General features: G+C 42.6%; 2 protein-coding genes across 10 annotated transcripts in view; one reads left to right on the forward strand and one right to left on the reverse strand.

Annotated features, from left to right (window-relative positions):
* LOC124593724 (heterogeneous nuclear ribonucleoprotein R) overlaps positions 1-21894 on the reverse strand; it is a 119137-nt gene that overhangs the window by 70331 nt on the left and 26912 nt on the right. For 6 of the 9 annotated variants that reach the window (XM_047132040.1, XM_047132045.1, XM_047132039.1 and 3 more), the window contains exons 1-2: positions 12798-12924; positions 7960-8109 (exon numbers count right to left, since the gene is read on the reverse strand). In XM_047132040.1, coding sequence (XP_046987996.1) covers positions 7960-8107 — 148 coding nt within the window. In that variant the 5' untranslated portion in view covers positions 8108-8109; positions 12798-12924. The other 3 variants (XM_047132041.1, XM_047132042.1, XM_047132043.1) reach the window with 3 other exon arrangements.
* Positions 14492-21894, forward strand: part of LOC124593723 — a 61640-nt gene continuing 54237 nt past the window's right edge. The window contains exon 1 of the mRNA XM_047132038.1: positions 14492-15152. Within this exon, the coding sequence (XP_046987994.1) occupies positions 14662-15152 (491 nt within the window). The 5' untranslated portion in view covers positions 14492-14661. The remainder of the gene's footprint in view (positions 15153-21894) is intronic.

Below are 21894 nucleotides of genomic sequence, written 5' to 3' on the forward strand. Positions count from 1 at the left end.
TAACTGTGTGTCAGCCGGGAGTGGCCAACGCGGAGCCGGCAAAGAACTACTGAGTCCCTGCGAGTGGCTCGCAGGGATGACCGCCACACAGCCGTCGTCTCCTTGACAGCACGGAGTTTATTGCGCATTGTCAGTTCGCGCCATTCATCGTCCCATAGCGCCAAGATTTTGCGGCGGAAGACTGCCCGCAAATCACTCTCTGGGAGGCCAACGTCCAGAGATGGCTCACTGGTGGCCTCTTTCGCCAGGCGGTCAACATGTTCGTTACCCGGGATACCGACATGACCGGGGGTCCACACAAAGACCACAGAGCAGCCGCAACAGGCAGGAGTATGCAGAGACTCGTGGATAGCCATCACCAGACGAGAAAGAGGGAAACACTGGTCGAGAGCTCGTAAACCGCTCAGGGAATCGCTACAGATAACGAAGGACTCACCTGAGCAGGAGCGGATATACTCTAGGGCACGAAAGATGGCGACCAGTTCAGCAGTGTAAACACTGCAGCCATCCTGCAAGGAACGTTGTTCGGAACGGTCCCCTAGAGTGAGCGCATACCCGACACGACCAGCAACCATCGAACCGTCAGTGTAAACAATACCAGAGCCCTGATACGTGGCCAAGATAGAATAAAAGCGGCGGCGGAAGGCCTCTGGAGGGACGGAGTCCTTCGGGCCCTGTGCCAAGTCGAGCCGAAGGCAAGGGCGACGAACACACCATGGGGGTGTATGCAAAGTAGCCCGGAAAGGAGGTGGAACAGTGGAAACCTGAAGCCCAGAGAGAAGCTCTTTGACGCGGACCGCTATTGTACAACCAGACCGGGGCCGACGTTCTGGCAGACGGACGACCGATGCGGGAACAGGAGACGATAGTTTGGATGCCCGGACGAGCTTAGAACATAGGCAGCATAAGCGGCCAGCAAACGTTGGCGTCGGAACCGCAGTGGAGGTACACCTGCCTCCACTAGGACGCTGTCCACAGGGCTGGTGCGGAAAGCACCAGTGGCAAGGCGTATCCCGCTGTGGAGAATTGGGTCCAGCACCCGTAACGCAGATGGGGATGCTGAGCCATAAGCCAGGCTCCCATAATCCAGACGGGACTGGATTAACGCCTGGTAGAGCCGCAACAGGGTAGAGCGGTCGGCGCCCCAGCAGGTGTGGCTCACGCATCTCAGAGCGTTTAGATGCCGCCAACACGTCTGTTTAAGCTGCCGGATATGAGGCAGCCAAGTCAACCGGGCATCGAAAACCACCCCCAAAAACCTGTGGGTCTCCACCACAGCAAGGAGTTCGTCGGCAAGATAAAGCCGCGGCTCAGGATGGACTGTTCGGCGCCGGCAGAAATGCATAACGCGGGTCTTGGCTGCCGAAAACTGAAACCCATGCGCTACAGCCCAAGACTGCGCCTTACGGATAGCGCCCTGTAGCTGACGTTCAACAGCTGCAACGCCAGTAGAGCTGTAGTAAAGGCAGAAGTCGTCAGCATACAGGGATGCGGAGACAGAATTACCCACGGCCGCAGCAAGCCCGTTAATGGCTATTAAAAACAGACAGACACTTAAAACAGAGCCCTGTGGCACACCGTTCTCCTGGACGTGGGAGGAACTATACGAGGCCGCAACTTGCACGCGGAAGGTACGACACGACAGAAAATTGCGGATAAAAATCGACAGAGGACCCCGAAGACCCCATCCATGAAGTGTTGAAAGGATGTGATGACGCCATGTCGTATCGTACGCCTTCCGCATGTCGAAAAAGACAGCGACCAGGTGCTGACGGCGGGCAAAGGCAGTACGGATGGCCGACTCCAGGCTCACCAGATTGTCGGTGGCGGAGAGGCCTTTACGGAACCCACCCTGAGACGGAGCCAGAAGGCCCCGAGACTCCAGTACCCAATGCAAGCGCTGGCTCACCATCCGTTCGAGAAGCTTGCAAAGAACGTTGGTGAGGCTAATGGGACGGTAGCTGTCCACCTCCAGGGGGGTCTTTCCAGGTTTCAAAACGGGGATGACAATGCCTTCCCGCCATTGCGACGGAAACTCCCCCTCGACCCAAAGACGGTTGTAAAGATCGAGAAGGCGCCGCTGGCAGTCCACTGAAAGGTGTTTCAGCATCTGACAGTGGATGCCATCTGGCCCAGGAGCGGTATCAGAGCAAGCAACTAGGGCACTGCGAAATTCCCACTCACTGAATGGAGCATTGTAGGATTCTGGGTGGGTGGTGCGAAACGAAAGGCTCCGACGTTCCATCCGCTCTTTAATGGAGCGGAAGGCCTGGGGGTAATTCGCAGAAGCGGAACTCATAGCAAAATGCTCTGCTAAGCGATTTGCAATGACGTCTGAGTCAGTACAAACTGCTCCATTCAGTGAGAGCGCAGCGACGCTGGCAGGGGTCCGATAGCCATAGACGTGTCGAATCTTGGCCCAGACCTGCGATGGAGGGACATGGAGGCCAATGGTGGACACATACCGCTCCCAGCACTCCTTCTTGCCTTGGCGGATAAGGAGGCGGGCCCGCGCACGCAGCCGTCTGAAGGCGATAAGGTGGTCTACGGAGGGATGTCGCTTGTGACGCTGGAGCGCCCGCCGGCGATCTTTAATCGCTTCAGCGATCTCAGGCGACCACGAAGGCACAGCCTTCTGCCGAGGGGACCCAGAAGACCGGGGAATGGCAGATTCGGCGGCAGTAACGATGCCGGTGGTGACCGATTGAACCACCGCATCAATGTCATCAGTAGAGAGAGGCTCAAAAGCGGCAGTGGAGGAGAACAAATCCCAGTCAGCCTTATTCATAGCCCATCTGCTAGGGCGCCCAGAAGAGTGACGCTGTGGTAGTGACAAAAAGAGCGGAAAGTGGTCACTACCACACAGGTCGTCATGCACACTCCATTGGACAGACGGTAAGAGGCTATGGCTACAGATGGAAAGGTCAATGGCGGAGTAGGTGCCATGCGCCACACTGAAGTGTGTGTGAAGGCACCATCATTTAACAGCGAGAGATCGAGCTGCGACAATAAATGCTCAACGATGGCGCCTCGACCTGTGGCCACTGACCCACCCCACAGAGGGTTATGGGCGTTGAAGTCGCCCAATAGCAAGAAAGGTGGCAGCAATTGGGCGACCAGTGCAGCCAGGACATGCTGCGAGACATCACCATCCGGTGGAATGTAAAGACTGCAGACGGTAACAGCCTGTGGCGTCCACACGCGTACAGCGACAGCCTCTAAAGGCGTCTGGAGAGGGACAGACTCGCTGTGCAGAGTGTGAAGGACATATATGCAGACGCCACCAGACACCCTTTCATAAGCTGCTCGGTTCTTATAATAACCCCGATAGCCACGGAGGGCGGGGGTTCGCATTGCCGGAAACCAAGTTTCCTGCAAAGCAATGCAAAGGAAAGGATGAAGGCTGATAAGCTGGCGGAGCTCAGCTAGATGGTGGAAGAAACCGCTGCAGTTCCACTGGAGGATGGTATTGTCCATGGCAGAGAAAGGCGTGACGGGACTGGGAAGGCAGATTACGCCGCTGGGTCACCTGCTGCCTCCAATTGAGCACCCGTGCTAGTGCTATCCATGGCGTCTGATGGACCGGCGAGATCGAGGTCCTCAGCGGACGCCAGGATCTCCACCTCGTCCTCAGACGCAGAGCTGGAAGGTGGCGGTGGGGCGGCTGCCACCGCGAGTTCCTTGGGCTTAGAGCCCTTCTTCTTTGATTTCTCACGCTGCTCCTTGGGTTTAACTGGCTGGGAGGGCTTCACCGATTCAGTCTCCGGGACTGAGGAGGATCGTGAAGCCCGTCGACCAGCTGATTGCGGGCACTTACGCCACTGTCGGTCGTCAGCCTTCCCACTGGTGGAAACCTGGGAAGGGAGGGACCCGAGGGACCCCTTGCGAGCGTGAGAAGCCGAAGAAGTTGGACACTTCTCCGGCTTAGAAGCAGGGACAGATGTCCCTGATGGGGGGATGGTGTTGCCCCTGAGGTAGGTGGCGCAGGAGCAACCCGGTGGGTAGAGCCCCCCACTGGCAAGGGGGCAGGAGGAGTTGTACCACTCAGCGATCCGGCCGGAAGTCGCGAAACTGATGGGGCGAGCACAGGTTTTGTAGCAGCGGCGTAGGATGATGTCATTCTCACGGGATGTAATCCCCAGAGAGGGGAACGTTTTCGGATTGTACTTTTCAGCATTAAATTGAGCCCGAGAACACTTAGAGACTGCTGGCGGCTGGCCGCCAGCGAGGGATGATGTACCACGCTTCATTGCGGGTCATCCGGCCTGATGCCACCTACTCTGACCAAGGGCCCTCCCCACGGGCACCACCCAGCCGCAGCAATAGCCACCTGGCAGGACGGCCATTGCCGGGAGTCCTGATGCCCCAAGGAGATGGGCATCTACTCCTTGGCATACATGGGGAGTTAACGGCGCAGGCATCAGTAGAGCAATCCCTGTGTTGTCAGGGGGCTACAACCAAGAGGGTACATGGCGGCCCCACCACAACGGGCTGGCTACCGTGCTGGATCTTAGGTGCAAAACTGGCCAAGGTCGTCGTCGCAGTTAAAAGAAACACTGCAGATTGCAGCGTGGGAATCGCACCCAGGGACGGATCCTCGCCCAAGAGATGGAAAACGAGCGGGACCCCAGTGCAACGACGAAAAAGCCGGCTAAAGGTCTCAACGCACGACGGATACAGTGCACCATGTAAGGCGCCCTTCCCCAATTGGCTCGTTCTTCGGAATAATTTAGAAAGATGGAGGTCAAACCCGAGAGGGGACCATCACATGAGGCCGAAACATTTGAGACTCCTTTTAGTCGCCTCGTAAGACAGGCAGGAATACCGTGGGCCTATTCTTATCCCCGAACCCGCAGGGGGGTCCAAAGCCTTCCATCACATTAAAAATCTGTGTGTGTCAGTAAACAAACCATGACCTCTAGTCACTAGCCAATAATGATGACCACTATACTACAGAGGCAGCTATTCTAAAAAGTTTGTGTGTGTGTGTGTGTGTGTGTGTGTGTGTGTGTGTGTGTGTGTGTGTGTGAGAGAGAGAGAGAGAGAGAGAGAGAGAGAGAGAGAGAGAGAGAGAGAGAGAGAATTTATATACTGGGTCAGAAACAGTCCGAATATCTTTTAAGTGTGTTGCAGGGCAGGATGTATTTAAATATAATTGTTAAGAAAAAGTACAATATGCTGTGCAGTTATTCAGTTAATTACCACTGAAGTTAGCCAATCAGGCATTTGCACATGCAAATTGGAGCAGCCCGTCAGATACATTTGGTGTCAATTGTTCTCTCAGCATAAAGGTTAGCACCTTTGGTTTCAGTTCAATCCTTACTACAGTTCTGAATCCAGTTTTTTTATCACACACTTAATGGTTTTAGGAAACCGAATGAAGAACACAATGGCCTGACTGGATAACTTCATTGCTAATTAACTTGTAAATGGAGCAGAGTATCAAGAATTTTCATAACAATTATTTCTCAGCACAAACTACCCTGCAACACTCTTACAAGCTTTTCAGACTGTTTCTGACCACCATGTGTATGTTCACAACTTTGTGTAATTTCTTCACAATTCTCCATGAAATGATTCGAGTTTTAAGAATTTTTTGGGGTAAAAACATTCACAATACACATAACTTATTGAACAGTATATATTTGTGCTGCAAATTATTCTAAACACAATTTTATATTAAGATATATCAAAAATCAGTCTTTTCTTTAACACCTGTTCATTAATTAATCAATACAGTACAATACAATGGCTCAATAAAAAACTGATCATCACATATTGGCATTAAAATTGCGCGCGCACACGCACACACACACACACACACACACACACACACACAGTACTAAACAACAATGCTCACAAATATGTATCATCCAGCTTGTTAATAAAATAAGATTAAAATATGGAAGACACTGACATGTTTAAAATAATAATAATAATAATTACTTGCTTGTTTTAAAACTAAGAAACCTCATGTAAATTCCCACTCAACCCTAAGTCCTTTGAATCCCTTTATCTACATCTCCCCCCCCCCCCCCCAAAAACACACACACACACACACACACACACACACACACACACACACAAACAACAACAACAACAACAAAAATTCTTTGTTAGGTCCCAAATATTGCCTCAATCATTTCAAGCACTTTGTATGCCCATCACAACTATTTTTGTTTAACTAACCAGTACCCATCATTTTCAGGCTTCTCAATTTTTCTACATTCCCTATCACCATATTTCTTACTACTGATTCACCATTCTGTAAGGGTACAAAATTTATTGTATGTCTTACACCTCCTCACTTATTCCATCAGATGACAATTTTACACTATTTTAAACAGATTTTTGTTGGTTCATAAACATTTTTTGTTGGTTTTTACAAAGTGCACACTACTGCAATTCACTTTTCCCACTTTTCAACAGGAACTCTTTTTCTTCTAACTGTAATTTCCTCCTACACCAACCAAAGCACTTTTTTTTTACTTATAACATTATTTGCTGGAAGACTATCTTGCCTTATTACCCTGTTAGCCACATAGCATCATTCTCAAATAAGGAATTGGGTGCCAATTATTAAAGCCCAAAACTCTGCAACCATTAACGAAACCACTACACAAGAGAATGAAGACAAATACAACAATATAACTAACGCATTAAATCATAAACAACATCAGTGATAACTCCAGTAACTTAATCAAAAACACAACAATCGTATCACAAACAAATGAGAGACACTGGAATTATATCCAACAAGAAGACTTGTAACAAACAATGAACAAACACTATCCTTCTCATTTGTAAACTACGACACTATATCATATTCACTATTTTTTATGCACTGAGAAAAGTCTTCCACATACTGCTACAACAAAAAAGAAATATTTACTATTTACCACCACCAAGAAAACTGTAAGGCACATTTCAGAGTAAGAGTCAACTGGTTATAAAAGTGATGATCATCAACCTTTCAAATCAAATTTGAACAAATGTTACACTGTCAAGTTCACTATCTGATTTGAACGCGAAAAAATAGATTTTGAGGCAAATACTGTGTAATCATGCTATCATTATGCAACAGTTATTCATTGGCAAATCTAGGGCCAGTGATGTGAGAAAGGAGAAAACATTGTTGAATTGTAAATGATGGAATATAAATTGAATGAATATTACACAACTGCACACAAAAAATATTGCTTTCAGTTACAGGAAATAACTGCTTCAAATTAGTGACTGGGCTACAGCAACTAAATATGAGATGTGATGCAGAAAAAGAAACTGAGAAGCTACAGTAGGTGCATTTCCACATAAAAGTAATAAATAAATTTCTCTCTCAGTATTTGGTGACTTGCTTCCAAGTTCAAATCAATATGAAACTCAAGGCATACATTTCAGCACTAACTTCAGGCAAACACAATATGCCTTACAGGGCTCTTTTCAACCACTGAGAGAAAATTCTCATTAACAAGGCTACATAAAAGTGTGAAATGTTATTTACAATTCATGCTACAAAAAATGAAAATGATATTATTCAAAGATTCACACATGAGAAAATTTAATAGAACAGCTACAACTGAGAGTTCAACTTGTTACACGAGACTTGACAGAAGGAAATACTTGCAGTGGATTTTGAGGAAGTTCTGAACGTTTCACAAGGCAGGTTGTACAAGGAACATTCGAAAGTGCCACAAGCAAAAGCAAGGTGGAGGACCTGTGGGGGTGGAAACAACAGTGTTAGATTAACTTCGCTAATGAAATGTCATATGCAGATTAAGAAATACTAGTTTCATATTGATGCTGGAACCATGGGAAAACATTGTTGTCACAGTGATAAAATGTGTGTGGCACATGCATGAGTATATCCTTTTGAAACATTTTGCTGTGTTATAAACAGTGTGTCTTACTTCTGAAAAGCACCCTATATCAAACGAACCATCACTGACACCCAAGACACACCTGTTTTGTATATTTCATCCAGCTTTGCTGCAACCTTTTCGTCAAGACCATAAGCAACAAGTTTTTGATAGTCTTCAGTCACTTCAGTTTTTACTTCTTCTTTGACAGACTTTTCTTCCATTGTCACTTCGCCGTTCCCCTCCGCCATAACTAAAAGAAAATAATTAGATATTAAATATGTGACACAACATTAACTGAAATTTTCACATCGCCAATTTATTGAACTACATAACTATGAAGTACTCAAACATATTGAACAACAATACGATCATATGTGGTACGAAATTAAATTTGTGACTGGATTGAGGACTTTTTGGTAGTTAAGATATTGCCTTGGATGGAGAGCCTCGGCGCGTGGTCTAAAGAAGTGTGTTGAAGCCCAAACTGTTGATCTGTATTAATGAGCTGGCAGAAAATATTAATAGTATCTGTTTTAGCCTATAGTCACTCTTTTTCTTATTTTGCTTGCTGGCTACCAACTTTGGTATGCAGTACAATCCTCAGGCCAACTCACAATCAAAAATCTCATAGTACATAGTTGAAATAATAACATATAATACAGTTCTCACATTACTACTTTAAATACATACTGTAATTTTTTGATCATAGGTGACCTGAAGAGGCTCCTGTGCACTGAAAGGGGTAGCCAATAGCCAAAATATAGAAAAAATGCGACTATAGACTAAAACAGAATTTCATCGGTTGCTGTTCCAACCGGCAGTCTGTCGGGAATATGTAATATGAATACTAATCTGAGACATTCTGTGGATGAATCTATTATATATAATTAAGTTATGTCTGAAAAATGCTGCAAAAATACTAAGTCAGATCTTGATAAGATTTCAAAGTGGCACAAAGAGTGGCTACTTGCTTTAAATATTCAGAAATTTTAAATTCTGCACCTCTTAAACATGAATTCTCAGCACCCCATGCCTGAAATTTCACTATGTCACAACTGGAAACAGTCAATTCCTATGAACATCTGGTGTAACAATTTTTAAGGATATGAAAATAGCATGATCACATGCAGTTTACAATGGAGACTGTGTACAAGCTACAGGTGACCATTTGAGAACACTGATCAAGTCTGAACAACCATATCAAATAGGACTAACATGGGATAGTAATGTTTAAAAACAGGGGCAACAGGAATTGTCACAGTATGTTGACCTGATCATGACAGTAACACTAAGGTGCTGAAAAACCTGATCTGCTTGCAGCCACAATGTCAACTATCCTTCAGAAATGGGCTTTCAAGATTTAAGAAACCTGTTAAATGAGGGCTCTAGAAATATGCTTAGCCGCCGCCCCCCCTCCCCTCCCCAAATGGACCGCTCTCATAGGGACTGTGATGACAATTAGGATATTCCCTTTCTCACACACTTCACAATGGTTTTCAGAGTATAGATACAAAATATTTTCAGTATAGCAAAGTTAATAAAATTACAGCTCTGTGCTGGCCAGTGACGTCATCAGCACTAATTTCTTTTTTAATTAATGGGAGGCAACAGATTAACCGCAACTGTAGACTAAAGTCCATATGTGGAGCAGAATACAGTGAATCACAGCTACATATTTAAACAGCTACCACACCTAATCACAGAAGGATATTATCGAACAAAACTTTAGGCCAATAATGTAACAGCGCAAGTCATTTTTGTGTTCTCCAAGAGGTGTGTATTTCATGTGAAAGAATGTGAAACTACATGCAAGAGTGTGCAGAAAATTGATAAGACAGTTATCATACCGCTAAGCAAACCCAATACGGCTAGCTGACGGGGAGTGTGTGAATGTATCCACTAGTGCAGAGCACATTTGTTGCTGGTGCAGCTATATTGAGCCGATTGCCCACGAATTGCCATGGTAGACTGTCAATCACTTTGTTATTTTGATGAAGGGGTAGTCATGTTGGAAGTCACATTTCAATTGTGAATTGGCAAAACAATTGCCATGTCCCTGTCCATACGTCCTTCGCTTTTTGGGCATTTTGTAGTTAATACTTACGTCCCCACTCAGAACCTAAACTTTCCTGAATGTTTCTGATAGTTGAAAGGTGTTTCTGATAGTTGAAAGGTGTTTCTGATAGTTGAAAGGTGTTGATAACAAGAACATCTACAGCTGAAATGGCCTTAATCTTATATTGGGGGCCAATACTACACTAGTTAAAATATGTGAATGCAAAATGTCTTGTTGCCAAACTTGTCCCAAGTACTGACTAATAGTAGCTTGTTGGTAGCATCACTGGTCAAAGCTGATAATGTACCAAAATCTCTTCTCTTTCCAATATTTAAATCCACAGTAACTCTTATCATTAAGAAATGTGGCATGGCTTCCAAGTGGAAGAGTAGCAAGTAACTCAACACTTTTTTTAAAGTACAATGAAAGTTCAAAGCTGGATCTTAAGTGTATAAGCTACTCTGCCGAAGTGTAAAAACATATAATTGCTTTTAAAAAAAAAAGAGCCTGTAATTCTCTAACAATCATCACTTGGAAAGGCAAAACACAGTTTGCTATCATCACGAAGACTGTCATTGGCATGTAACATAAATCTTTAAATACTAGTTCTAGGAACAAAGACTAGTCCACATTCTTGGACAGTTCTACAAAACTATCAGGAAGTCTAAGCACACTCCTGAGAAAAATGTTTGTGGGACATCTAGATACAGTAAAGGACAATGTCACTTATCTATGACCAATTCCTTTTCGCTACGCGCCACTAACTGGAAAGCATAACATCTCTTCAAGGTCAATGGGGACTAACACTGAATTTCAAGTGGAAGAGTGAAACAAATGGCCATGATTTTTCAATATGAAGTGAGTCAGAAATCATTTTAAATGAGCTGGGTAAGCCACCAACAACCTAACACTAAAACTGGATGAACACAAATTTCACTCATAAATGATTTCTGCTTCTCTGTACCAATGTTCCATCTGGTTCTTAGTATTTCTACTTGCTTCACATATAGTAAACACAGATTATTTTCATAGTGGCAGCATAATATTACCTGAATGTGGCTTATTTAAAAACGAATTTTCATTTTATCCCAAGATTATCATTTCTTCTCAATGTAGATAGCGTATGCCCTACTATATTATGTTCTCTAACAGCTAATTCCTTACCAAAAATATGAGAAAATCTTAAACTTACTTAAAAAGAACAATTATTTGCTATCAAAATAAGGAGGGGGAAGGATAAAGAATCACTGCACTTCATATATCCATGCACTATGATTTGTTGTAAAACAAAAAGAGTTGTCAGTGCCAAAGAGTTAACATTTCATTGTAACTAACAACCTATACCATATGTCCTACACACGACAGAAAAGAAGTTGTGTATCAAAGTGTAACTGGTAATTCAACCTAGTTTAAGTAATTATCAGCATAGCATAAACCACACAGTATAAAAATATACTGTAATAAATAATTTGCACTTCTAAGCAAAATGTAAATGTCATTACTCCTTTACCATTAAATATTACAACCAGAATAAACATGAGATATGATGCACACATTTTCCACCTAAGCTATTCGGCATGGTGAACTAACATAATTCATTCGAATCAAAATTTCTGGATAGGTAATTTACTATATGGTTTGCTATTATCTCATTACAAAACCCTATGCACTATTAACCAGAATAACTTCAAGCATTTCCGATTGAATCGCAATACATACTGTCATGTACTTTCAGGAAGTGTGGACGTAACTGGAAAGGAATGATATCACGAATACTAAATACGCAAACAAAACTTGTGGTGGTGATCACAGTGGCGATTCAGTGGATTTCATATTAACATACAGTACTCATATCACAACCTACATTCTGAACTCAATGTTTTACACAACAGCTATAAATGCTTAAGTACTCTAAAAGCACAAAAAGTGATGGCTTGCATAAATAAATCTAAATTCCCTCTTGGCTAATGCGTCCCCTTCACTCTCCACAAACACTGAGGGAACTCCATGTTCTCAGCTTTCTTTTGTGAAAGGGAGCATTTGACCAAATGCAGGTGCTTAATTGACTATTTTTGTAACTTCGAAATATCTCAACACTCCCTTTGTTTTCAGTTTCGATGGTTTATTTCCTGATTCTGATAAACAGAGGCACCTGTACAAGACACTGCAGCACACGGAAGTCCTACTTCCAAGTAAACCATTTTCTCCAGTATAAGCGCACCCACGTGTTGATATCACCACAGTAAACACAATTTCATCATTCCATCTTTACTATTAACTGGTGGAGCCACTAAAATTATTGTATAAAAATGCACTCCCAAAACGTGCTTTTTGTTTTGTTTCAGTTATTCACGTGCTACACAACTGGCCATGTGTTTTTAGAACGTGTTGTCTTTTTGTCTTTACCATCAAACACACTTAATAATTTTGACTAATTTAAACGATTAACAACACGATCAGCATGTTTCCAATTCTTAGGCACATTAGGTAAACAAATAGTTCAACGCGCCAAGGCCTCACCACCATTTGTTTTGAAGACCTACAAAACAAAGTATTTCAGATATCGCAATGCCCTACATAATATCACAACACACAATAATTTAAATATCTATTACGTCACGCTTACTAAAAATATTTATTACTTGCGCTTCATGACTGCCGCATCTCACGAACGTTTTGAAACACTCGTTCACTTCATACCGGCCGGCTATACGGTGCTATGGTTCTGTGTAACCGTTTACAAAAATATCCAGCGTTGTTTGCAGTTTAGAAGTATGACGCCATAAAGTAAACACGACTACATTTCACTAAAATTGCGAATTTTATATACTGATTCCTGTTACGTACAACGTTCGTCTCAAACAAAACCTGCACTGCATTACCTCCAAAATACAGTAAACGAATTCCTCCGAGAGGGAAATGGCGGCAGACAACGTCAACGTGATCGCGTACAAACGGGGTCTACACGACGACGCGCAAGGATAATCTCAAACCCAGCGCCATTCACACAGGGCTTGCCTTCAAATCATTGTACTGCTTTTCTCATTGGTCGAAGAAAATAGTGGCGGTAATAAGAAACACCAACATGCTAAACGTTAGCGGTCAGTCAAGACAAAAACTGATGCATTTTATTTGCGCCTCTTTAGGACGCCCTTAGTCGATGGAATGTAAAAATGTCTATAATCTGAATAAGTTGCGCTAAATATTGTACAAATGTTTTACGTAACAGACTGTTTACACAAGTGCCTCCCTAATGCGTGCGTTTCAGCGTTCCTTGGGACTTGGAAATATTTTACGGAGAGCTGAACTTGTACAGCGTAATTATGAAAACTGCGTTTTCAAAGTAGTGTATGGCTCACAAACATCATTAGTGGTTTACGTTGGTGCATATAATGTAGCTCCTTGTGCTACAGCGCCAGTGGTGGTTATTTTCTTGTTGTCAGACACTCCAAACTGAAGAATGTCGTAAAACAAGCACTGAAACGCTTCTCGACACTGCACTCTTTGTATGTTGCTCCTACTGTCTCCCACCAATATTGCAATACTAATCCAACAAATGTCAAAACTCTGTTTATTGATAGTTATTTCAAATCTGCCTTTTGCTCTCAGAAACTGATAGCAGTTTCCTCCATCTCACCTAAATATGCATTCCGGCACTGTGACGCCCATACTCGTGGGTAAGGGGGAGGAGGAGGTGTCACTCCCCCGCCTCAACGGCTCTCAAGGAAAGGAAAAACGTGTTATTCGGTGTTGTTCTTTAAAAGAAATTATTTAGAAGTCGGTATTACGCACATTTTTAACAGGGTCGGAACTTTTTATTCAAGTCGACATTCATCTCCCAAACTATTAAAAGTACTTCATACCTCAGTCTCCCCCCCCCCCCCCCCAAACAATCTAATGTATATGCGACCTTGTATCGGTAAAATTTTGGCATATGCCAAGAGGAACCTCAAGGAAACCAACTGAACGTTACACAGCGTAGTAAACGTACGTTAACAAAAACATAGTTGCAGTAGTGATAAATAAAAGTACAGTAAATCACAATTACGTGTTATACGTAAAGTAACTTTCATCGTGCTTCATTTGATATTTTAAGGTTTCGTTTTCCGTCATCAGCTATCAATCTGTTTAAATAAAATGTACGTATGGTCCCTGCATACTTGTAATAGCAAGTTGCATTTTTTTCAGTGTCTGATTCTGAGTGAGATCATTAACTGCAATAATCAAAATCTAGCAACTGCCTATATAATCGTTTTGCGTGTATGTCTTGCTGTACTATAAACAGTTTGTACCGTCAACGTGCTGAGAAAAACTGACTAGAACGCTGCACAGCTAAACACTTGCGCTCCTGAAGACAATGCTATCCCGAAACGCTTCAATATAACACCGTACATGGTTTCTCCACATGTTAATCTAACTTACTTCATTTATGTAGTGACTCGAAGTCTACGGCAGACTTCGGTTGAACATGTATTGAAATCGGCCTTTGTAATAAATGGGCAAGACCATCATGTGACAAAGGTGTGTCGACTCCAATGAGCTCAATGGTCGACTCCCGATCGTCGCGTAGTCGTAGAGCATATCTCTGAATGTAATGGTGGAGTGAGTCTGTTGTTGTGTATGCAGGGGAGGTCAGCAAATGTTACAAAACACTAGTGATGAGTTTGATTTATGATATACCTTGACAAATTTAACACTACCAAACGATCTTCAAAGTAGCGAAATTATTTTAATTGGGCGGTGAAAATGCATACATTCCTTGTACTTTGGGTTCTCACTGTTTTGGGCGTGAACGGGCAGTATGAATGGCAAACGCGCGATGCTTTCGACGAGATACGTCAAAAAATGGACAAAGTTACGTCTGATAATTGCCCAATCCAGCGTGTGGAGGACTTACGACTACCAGAAGATTCAGTGTCACATATTCCAGACATAAAGGACATAAATATTAATCCAGTGTTCCCGAATAGAACTGCGTTGTTACATCTTCATAATATGGCAATGAGCAGGTCTTTCTTTTGGAGTTACATATTGCAGTCACGTTTCATTAGACCAGCAATAAATGATACATACGATCCTGGAATGATGTATTATTTCCTTTCAACGGTCGCAGATGTCTCGGCAAACCGATACATCAACGCTAGTGCCATATATTTTGCTCCGAATTCTTCATACACTCCGTCGTATAGAGGATTCTTCAACAAGACCATGCCACTTTTTGCACCCAGAACTTTCAGGTAGGTAATGCGTACACAAGTGTTGATTAGTCGGACTAGCCACAAAACATAAAGAAATACAGAGTGCTGCTTTACGCTTCAAAGAGCATAAATTGTAGTTCAGGTGGTCCACAATTTCTTGACAGTTCGATCAAAACTGCCTTAGTCTGAATAGACTCAACACTATATGATTAATACCTGGTAAAAAAATAAAAAGGAGTTAGTACCATATCATCTGTGCACATCAATAAACTGGATCTTAGTGGTCATTTTCCAGAGTGCCTAAAAAGAAATGGTTTTCCCTTCAAACAAAAAGTGACAAGTCCTCTACTGATAGTTGTCACTTTCCTCTGGTTCATATACGTTTCAAAATAATTTATTGTTGCAAACAACAGCAAAAATGTTTGCATTGGCCAAATATTAATATCTTCACAGTGTCGGTATGGTTTCCTGTCCAAATTCAGTCAAAGCTGTTCAAATCGGTACTTCTTTTGTGCAAGCTTGTTTCAGATCAAAACACTGTGCTGAAGATACACTAATTGATTTTCCTGTAGACTTAAAGCAATTAATGAAGAAACTACAGTATTATGGCACCCTGGGCTTGGAATTGTTCCTCATTAAAGAAAACTAATTGTAAAATACAAAAGTGAAAAGTTTCAGTTTGCTCAGTGCTACTAAGGGAGTTCTTGAAGAATCATTGCTAATAACAATGCTGTTTACAACTTATCGAATATTTGGTTTAAAGCTAATACGTATTTATTAATTATGAAGAGATTATTAGGCCTAATATTATTTTCAGTTGATCCGATGTTGCCATTGACTGCACATCTGTTAAACTTGACAATATACATCTGGATTTGAAATCAGCTTGGAACAGTCAAGACCACAGTTGGGCCTTAGCCTAGAGATGGCAGTAGGCAGCATGTGTGGGAGAGTGTGTGTGTTTTTTATTATTGAGTAAACTGCACATGTTTTTATGAAAAACTTACATAGTTCGTGTTATGATTTCTTTCACTTTCATGTGGGATATGGCATTCTTTTCTGAGAAATTCTTATACAAAAAACACATTATCTGTCCAGGGTACCATAATACTGTAGTTTCTTCATTAATACTGAATTAATTGCCTTACAGGAAAATCAAGGCCATAAGGTGCTTGTCTGAAATTTTCATAACCAAAATATCTTGTAGCCCTTATTACTAACTTAAATACACTATCAGTCCCATTTCTCTCTTTCATTGTCTTTCCCTTCTATTTTTCACCGACCCCTCCAACCTCTGTTATGTACAATGCACTTAGCTTCTTACTCTTATTAACTCGTGCATGATGTTTCAGTAGTAATCTTGTGTCTTGCATGTGACCCTCTCTTCCACCTTCAAGTTCTCAGGTTTTCAAATCTAAATCTCGTCCAATGCTGTCCTAACAGTCTTTCCTTCTCATCCCATACGGCAAGTCTCCCTTGACCTGTGGTTCCGGTGACTTTCTCAAAATCTACCCCTTTTCCTAGACCTGTCCAGTCCTTTTCCTTCATACTTCATTCCCCTTCAGCCCTTCTACATGAAGAAGGGGTCATTGGCTCTGAAAGCTTGCCAATCACAACTGAATTTATATGTGGTAAGACAAGTACTGAAGAAGCATACTCCAGCTATCCAGTTGAGGTCACAACACGGAAACCGTTTTAAATACCACAATATGGTAATGCAGGATTCCCGAAAAAAAATTTGTGAGATTGCTGAGACTGTGGACATCTCAGCTGAGCAAGTGCATAATATCCTGCACAGAGAATTGGCTATGAAGAAGCTGTGTGCAAAGTGGGTGCCATGATTGGTCACTGTTGACCAAACGCGCATTGGACGCAACATTTATGGTGGTGTTTAATAGCAGTCCACAAGATTTTTTGCAGTGATTTGTGACGGCTGATGAACCCATGCTTCACCTTTACACCCATTTGTCAAAATGGCAGTAGAATAATGGACAAAGGCTGGTGAAAGTGTACAAAAGAAGTCGAAGGCCATTTTGTCACCTGGTAAGGTAATGGCTACTGCTTTTTAGTTTTTCCAAGCGATAATACTCATAGATTACTTGGAAAAAGGCAGAACCATAACTGGACCGTATTATGCTTCAGTATTGGATCATTAGAAACTTGCGTTGGCTGAAAACGTACCAGGTTTGGCACGCAAAAACGTGCTCTGTCATCAGCATAATGCACCATTCCACACATCAGCGATAACAATAGCAAAAGTGCATGAAATGGACTTTGAATTAGTTCCCCATCCAGCCTATTCACCAGACTGAGCCCCAGTGGTTTCTTTCTGTTCCATAATTTTAAACTTTGGCTTACTGGGAAGAAATTTTCACAAATGAAGAAATGATAGTTACAGTCAACAAGTATTTTGGAGAAAAAAATATTTTTTTTTGTGGGATGAAAAGGCTAGAATGTATATCCCTTAAAGGAGATAATGTTGAGAAATAAGGTGAATTGTTTATGAAACACAGAATTTCTTGCTTTTTTACAAGATTTATCAGATCACCATCTTATGTTCACCATTACATCAACTAATTTTACCAAAAATTCCAATGACGTGGTTACAGTCTAACCTAAGAGAACAAAAGACCAGGTAGCTTTATTTATAAACCATATGAAATTAAGGATGAGAAGTCAGATTGGCTACTGACAACTGAATTGTGATTCATTGTACTCGGTTCCTGTCATTAATCGTGTGAGCTGTTACCAACATCAGAATGTGACCCCACAGTCAAGGACACAATAAGTGCATTCTGCTCATCATTCTAATTAAGTTGCTGATCCTTGAAATTATTGGTATCTATTATTATGCTATATTAACCTCCATTTGGTTTAATTTCTTAAGACATGAAACATTCAATGAGTTGATAGTATTCCTATACAAATTTTTTTAGGGTTAACAGTGGAATGCATTTACTGTTGCTTTCTCAAACCACACCCCACAGGAAGAAATTAGTTCCTTGGATACCAACAGTTTTACAGCTTGCAATACATGAATTTCTAGTAGGAAAGCATTTTTCTATTGGGCAATGAAGTGGAACATTATGATGACCAAGGTAGATACCAGTTAAATTTTACATGCCACAACTGTGACACCACCTCCCATGAACCATGGATATTGCTAGGGTATGGTGTCTTCCGTGCCTCCCTATACCACAGATACGACGACAACAACTACTACTATGGAGGGGTATCTGTGGAGAGGCCAGACTAAGCTGTAGCTCCTGAATAGGGGTAGCAACCTTTTCAGCAGTTGCAGGAGCAACAATCTGGATAATTGCCCGATCTGGCTGTGTAACATTATCCAGCATGGCCTTGCAGTGCTTGTACCACCAAAAGATAATTTAAAGGTGAAACTACTACCACCATATATTTCCAAGGGCATACAGCTCTGCTGTTTGGCTTAATAATGATGGCACCCTCTGGGGTACAATATTCCCGAGGTACTCTGCTCCCCCATTCAGATCTGTAGGTGGGTTAGAAAATTTAACTGGGGAAATGTGTGGGTTTAAGTTTGATATAGTGTGAATTAGTGAACTACAGTGGTAGGAAGAAGAGGACTTTCGGGCAGATCAGCAGCTATCAACACAAGTCATATAGGGGGAATGGAAGAGTAGGCTTAATAATGAATAGGAAAAAAGGAATTTGGATAAGTTACTATGAACAGCACAGCGAATGTATTATCGTAGCCAAGATAGGCAGGAATTTAAATGCCACAGTAGTACAAGATTGAGTGTCAGCTAGCTCTGCAGATGATGAAGAGATTGAAGGAAAGCATGATGAGATAAAAGAAAACAATTGAGATAGTTACAGCAGATGAAAATTATTATGGTTTACTGGAATTTGATATTGGGAAAAGGTAGAGAAGGAAAAATAGCAGGAAACATGGCCTGAGGGAGGGAAAGAAATGCAGGAGCAAGACACCTGGTAGACTTTCGCACAGAGCATTATTTAATCACTGCTAACACTAAGATTAAGAATGATGAAAGAAAGTGTACACATGGAATTGGCCTGAGGACACTGAAAGATTCTTTATTGATTGATACCTGTAAGACGGAGGTTTCGAAATCAGATTTTAAACTTTAAGAAATTTATATGGCCAGATGTGGAGACTGACAAATTTTGTGGACTAAAACTGAAGAAATTGCAGAAAGATAGGAAATTAAGGAGGTGGGACCTGAGATTGAGGGTTTCAGAGGGAACATCAGACAACATTAAACTGAAATGGGACGGGTCTATAATAGAAGACGAATGGGTAAATTTTGGAGACTGAAATACAGAATGCAGCAGAGGATTACATAGGTGCAAAGACAAGGCCTAGTAGAAATCCCTGAATACGGAAAGGAGAAAACATAAAAATGCAACAAGTGAAGCAGGTGAAAGGGAATACAGACATCCAAAAAATGACACTGACAGTATTTTCTGTATGTGGTACCCCCTGTAAACTTGTCAGTACTGCAATACAACCATACTGCCGCTGACTCAGCCACCACAGCTGGCTCCATCACTGCCCATTGACACATTCACACCGTAGGCCTCTCCGACAGCTTCTCTTCTTCAGTTGCTCCGGCAGTTTCGCTTCTTCAGTTGCTGTCTTTCTGCCTTCTGCTTTGCTCTTTTCCAGCACCACATCTCTGAGTCCACTTCTTCATCTATTTACTCAAAGGGTTAGAACTCTGATCATCATATCCGCTCATTTGAAGGCCCACCGGTCTGCCTCCTGTGCTTTGCATCCGTTTCTCGGGGTTCATTCGTTTCCTAATCAGTCACTGCTGACGTTCAGAAACCCTGTGCGGCACCTGCCATTGGTCAGTCCCTGTTCCCATCAGCCTCCAATGCCCAACATACTGTAGGTACTGTACTTCACGAGGTCATGTCACTTTGCCAGTGGGCCTGCGCTTGTCTACGTCCCACAGCCTCGTGCCTGCTTCTGGCCTTGAACCTACAGGTAGTGCAGCATGGCCATACACTAATGTCTCAAGTACTTGCAGTGTTTTCAGGGAGAATGCCCTGCACGACAGACAACTATCTGTTGGTCCCTGCCCAGTGACACCTCTTCATGACACCCTCTCATGTAACTCCTGCAGCCATCCCTGCATTGCCCAGCACACCCTGTCCATATTGTTGCATCTGAGGTGGCTGCGGTTGATTCAGCTGTCTCTCCCAGCGGCCACTAGTGCCACCGTTGGTGGTCACTGGCTTCTCCACACTAGAGCCACATTGCCTCACCTTCGAGACACGCCTCCTCCCCTCTGATCTTTAGGGTCTCAAGATGGCTCCAAGTATTGTATCTGTATACCTGTATGTTGTATATCCCAGAAACTAAGCTGTACCGAAATACTATCAGATTGCTGGCAGTGGTAACAAACACCAAATCAGCGGAAGATTACTTTCACTGCTGATAAACAAAAATTTTTACCAGCAGTCTTACAGGAAGCTCCGCACAACAACTAGGTGCTAGGCAGCACCACAATTATAGAATTATTTTCCTACACCAGTCACGTGGCACGTAGAAAAGACCATGTAAGCTTTCACTGGGTGTATATACAACTAGTTGCCCAACACACAGCCAGCCTGTTCCAACAGAGCTCCAGTCCTGCCCAACACACAGCCAGCCTGTTCCAACAGAGCTCCAGTCCTAGACATTAGCTGTCACTCTGAGCAGTTAGTCTGCAACTGCATACAACCACAGCGTTGCCGACCATAGCGTTGTGGGACTCTACCTGCAGCACACTTCCCAAAGCACCTCACTGTCACCTTGTGCAGTTGCCACTTGCCACCATAGCCTCATTCAATTTAGCTTCACTGTATGCTCCACGAGCCACTACGCTGCCACTGTGTGCAGGTGTTGTCGGCCATAGCCTTTTTGGATGCCACCTGCCATACACTCTTCGAGCCACCTAGCTGTCACCAAGTGCAGCTACTGCTCATCACTGACCGCTGCCTTGTTGAGACTCGTCCTTTATAAACACTGTGAGAAACTTCCTTTTTATGTGATTAAACTTAGCTGTGAGAACTTCTTATGGGTGAGATGCAGTGTTACCCTTACAGCAGTTATTCTCATTTTCTTGTTCTCAAGCAGTGACTTATTTTGTTGTGAAGAAAGGTTTCCATTTTACATGTTGGTAGTGTTTGATTTTCAATAGCATAATAAAAACCTGGTTCATTGCTACTGGTTGAATTGTAATTAAAGTGTGTTGTATCATTGCACCACAAGTACAAAAGACAGGAAGTGTAAATGGCTAAACAGGAATAGCTAGAGTACAGATGCAAGACTGTAGAAGCATGCAAACTAAGGGAAAGATAATGTCACAAAGAACAAAATTAAATACACCTCTGGAGAAAAGAGAAGCAACTATATGAATATAGAGATCTCAGCTGTCAAGCCAGTACTAAGCAAAGAAGAGAAAGTTGAAAGGTGGGGGGAATATGGGATAGACAAAAAGGAATCAGTCAAACTTTAGGTATATGATAAATCAATCAAATCTAAAGGCCATACATTCAATTAAATACATAGAAATTACAATTACAAACAACTTAAGTTGGAAAGAACAAGCAGAAAATGTTGTGAGGAAGGTGAACCAGACTTTTGTTTTATTGGCAGAATACTTCAAAGATGCAACAGATCTGCTAAAGAGACTGCCTACACTACACTTGTCGATCCTCTTTTGGAGTACTGCTATGTGGTGTGGGATCCTTACCAGATAAGAATTAATAGAATACATTGAAAAAGTTCAAA

This window comes from Schistocerca americana, chromosome 2, assembly GCF_021461395.2.
Source record: "Schistocerca americana isolate TAMUIC-IGC-003095 chromosome 2, iqSchAmer2.1, whole genome shotgun sequence".
NCBI classification, from domain to species: Eukaryota; Metazoa; Arthropoda; class Insecta; order Orthoptera; family Acrididae; genus Schistocerca; species Schistocerca americana.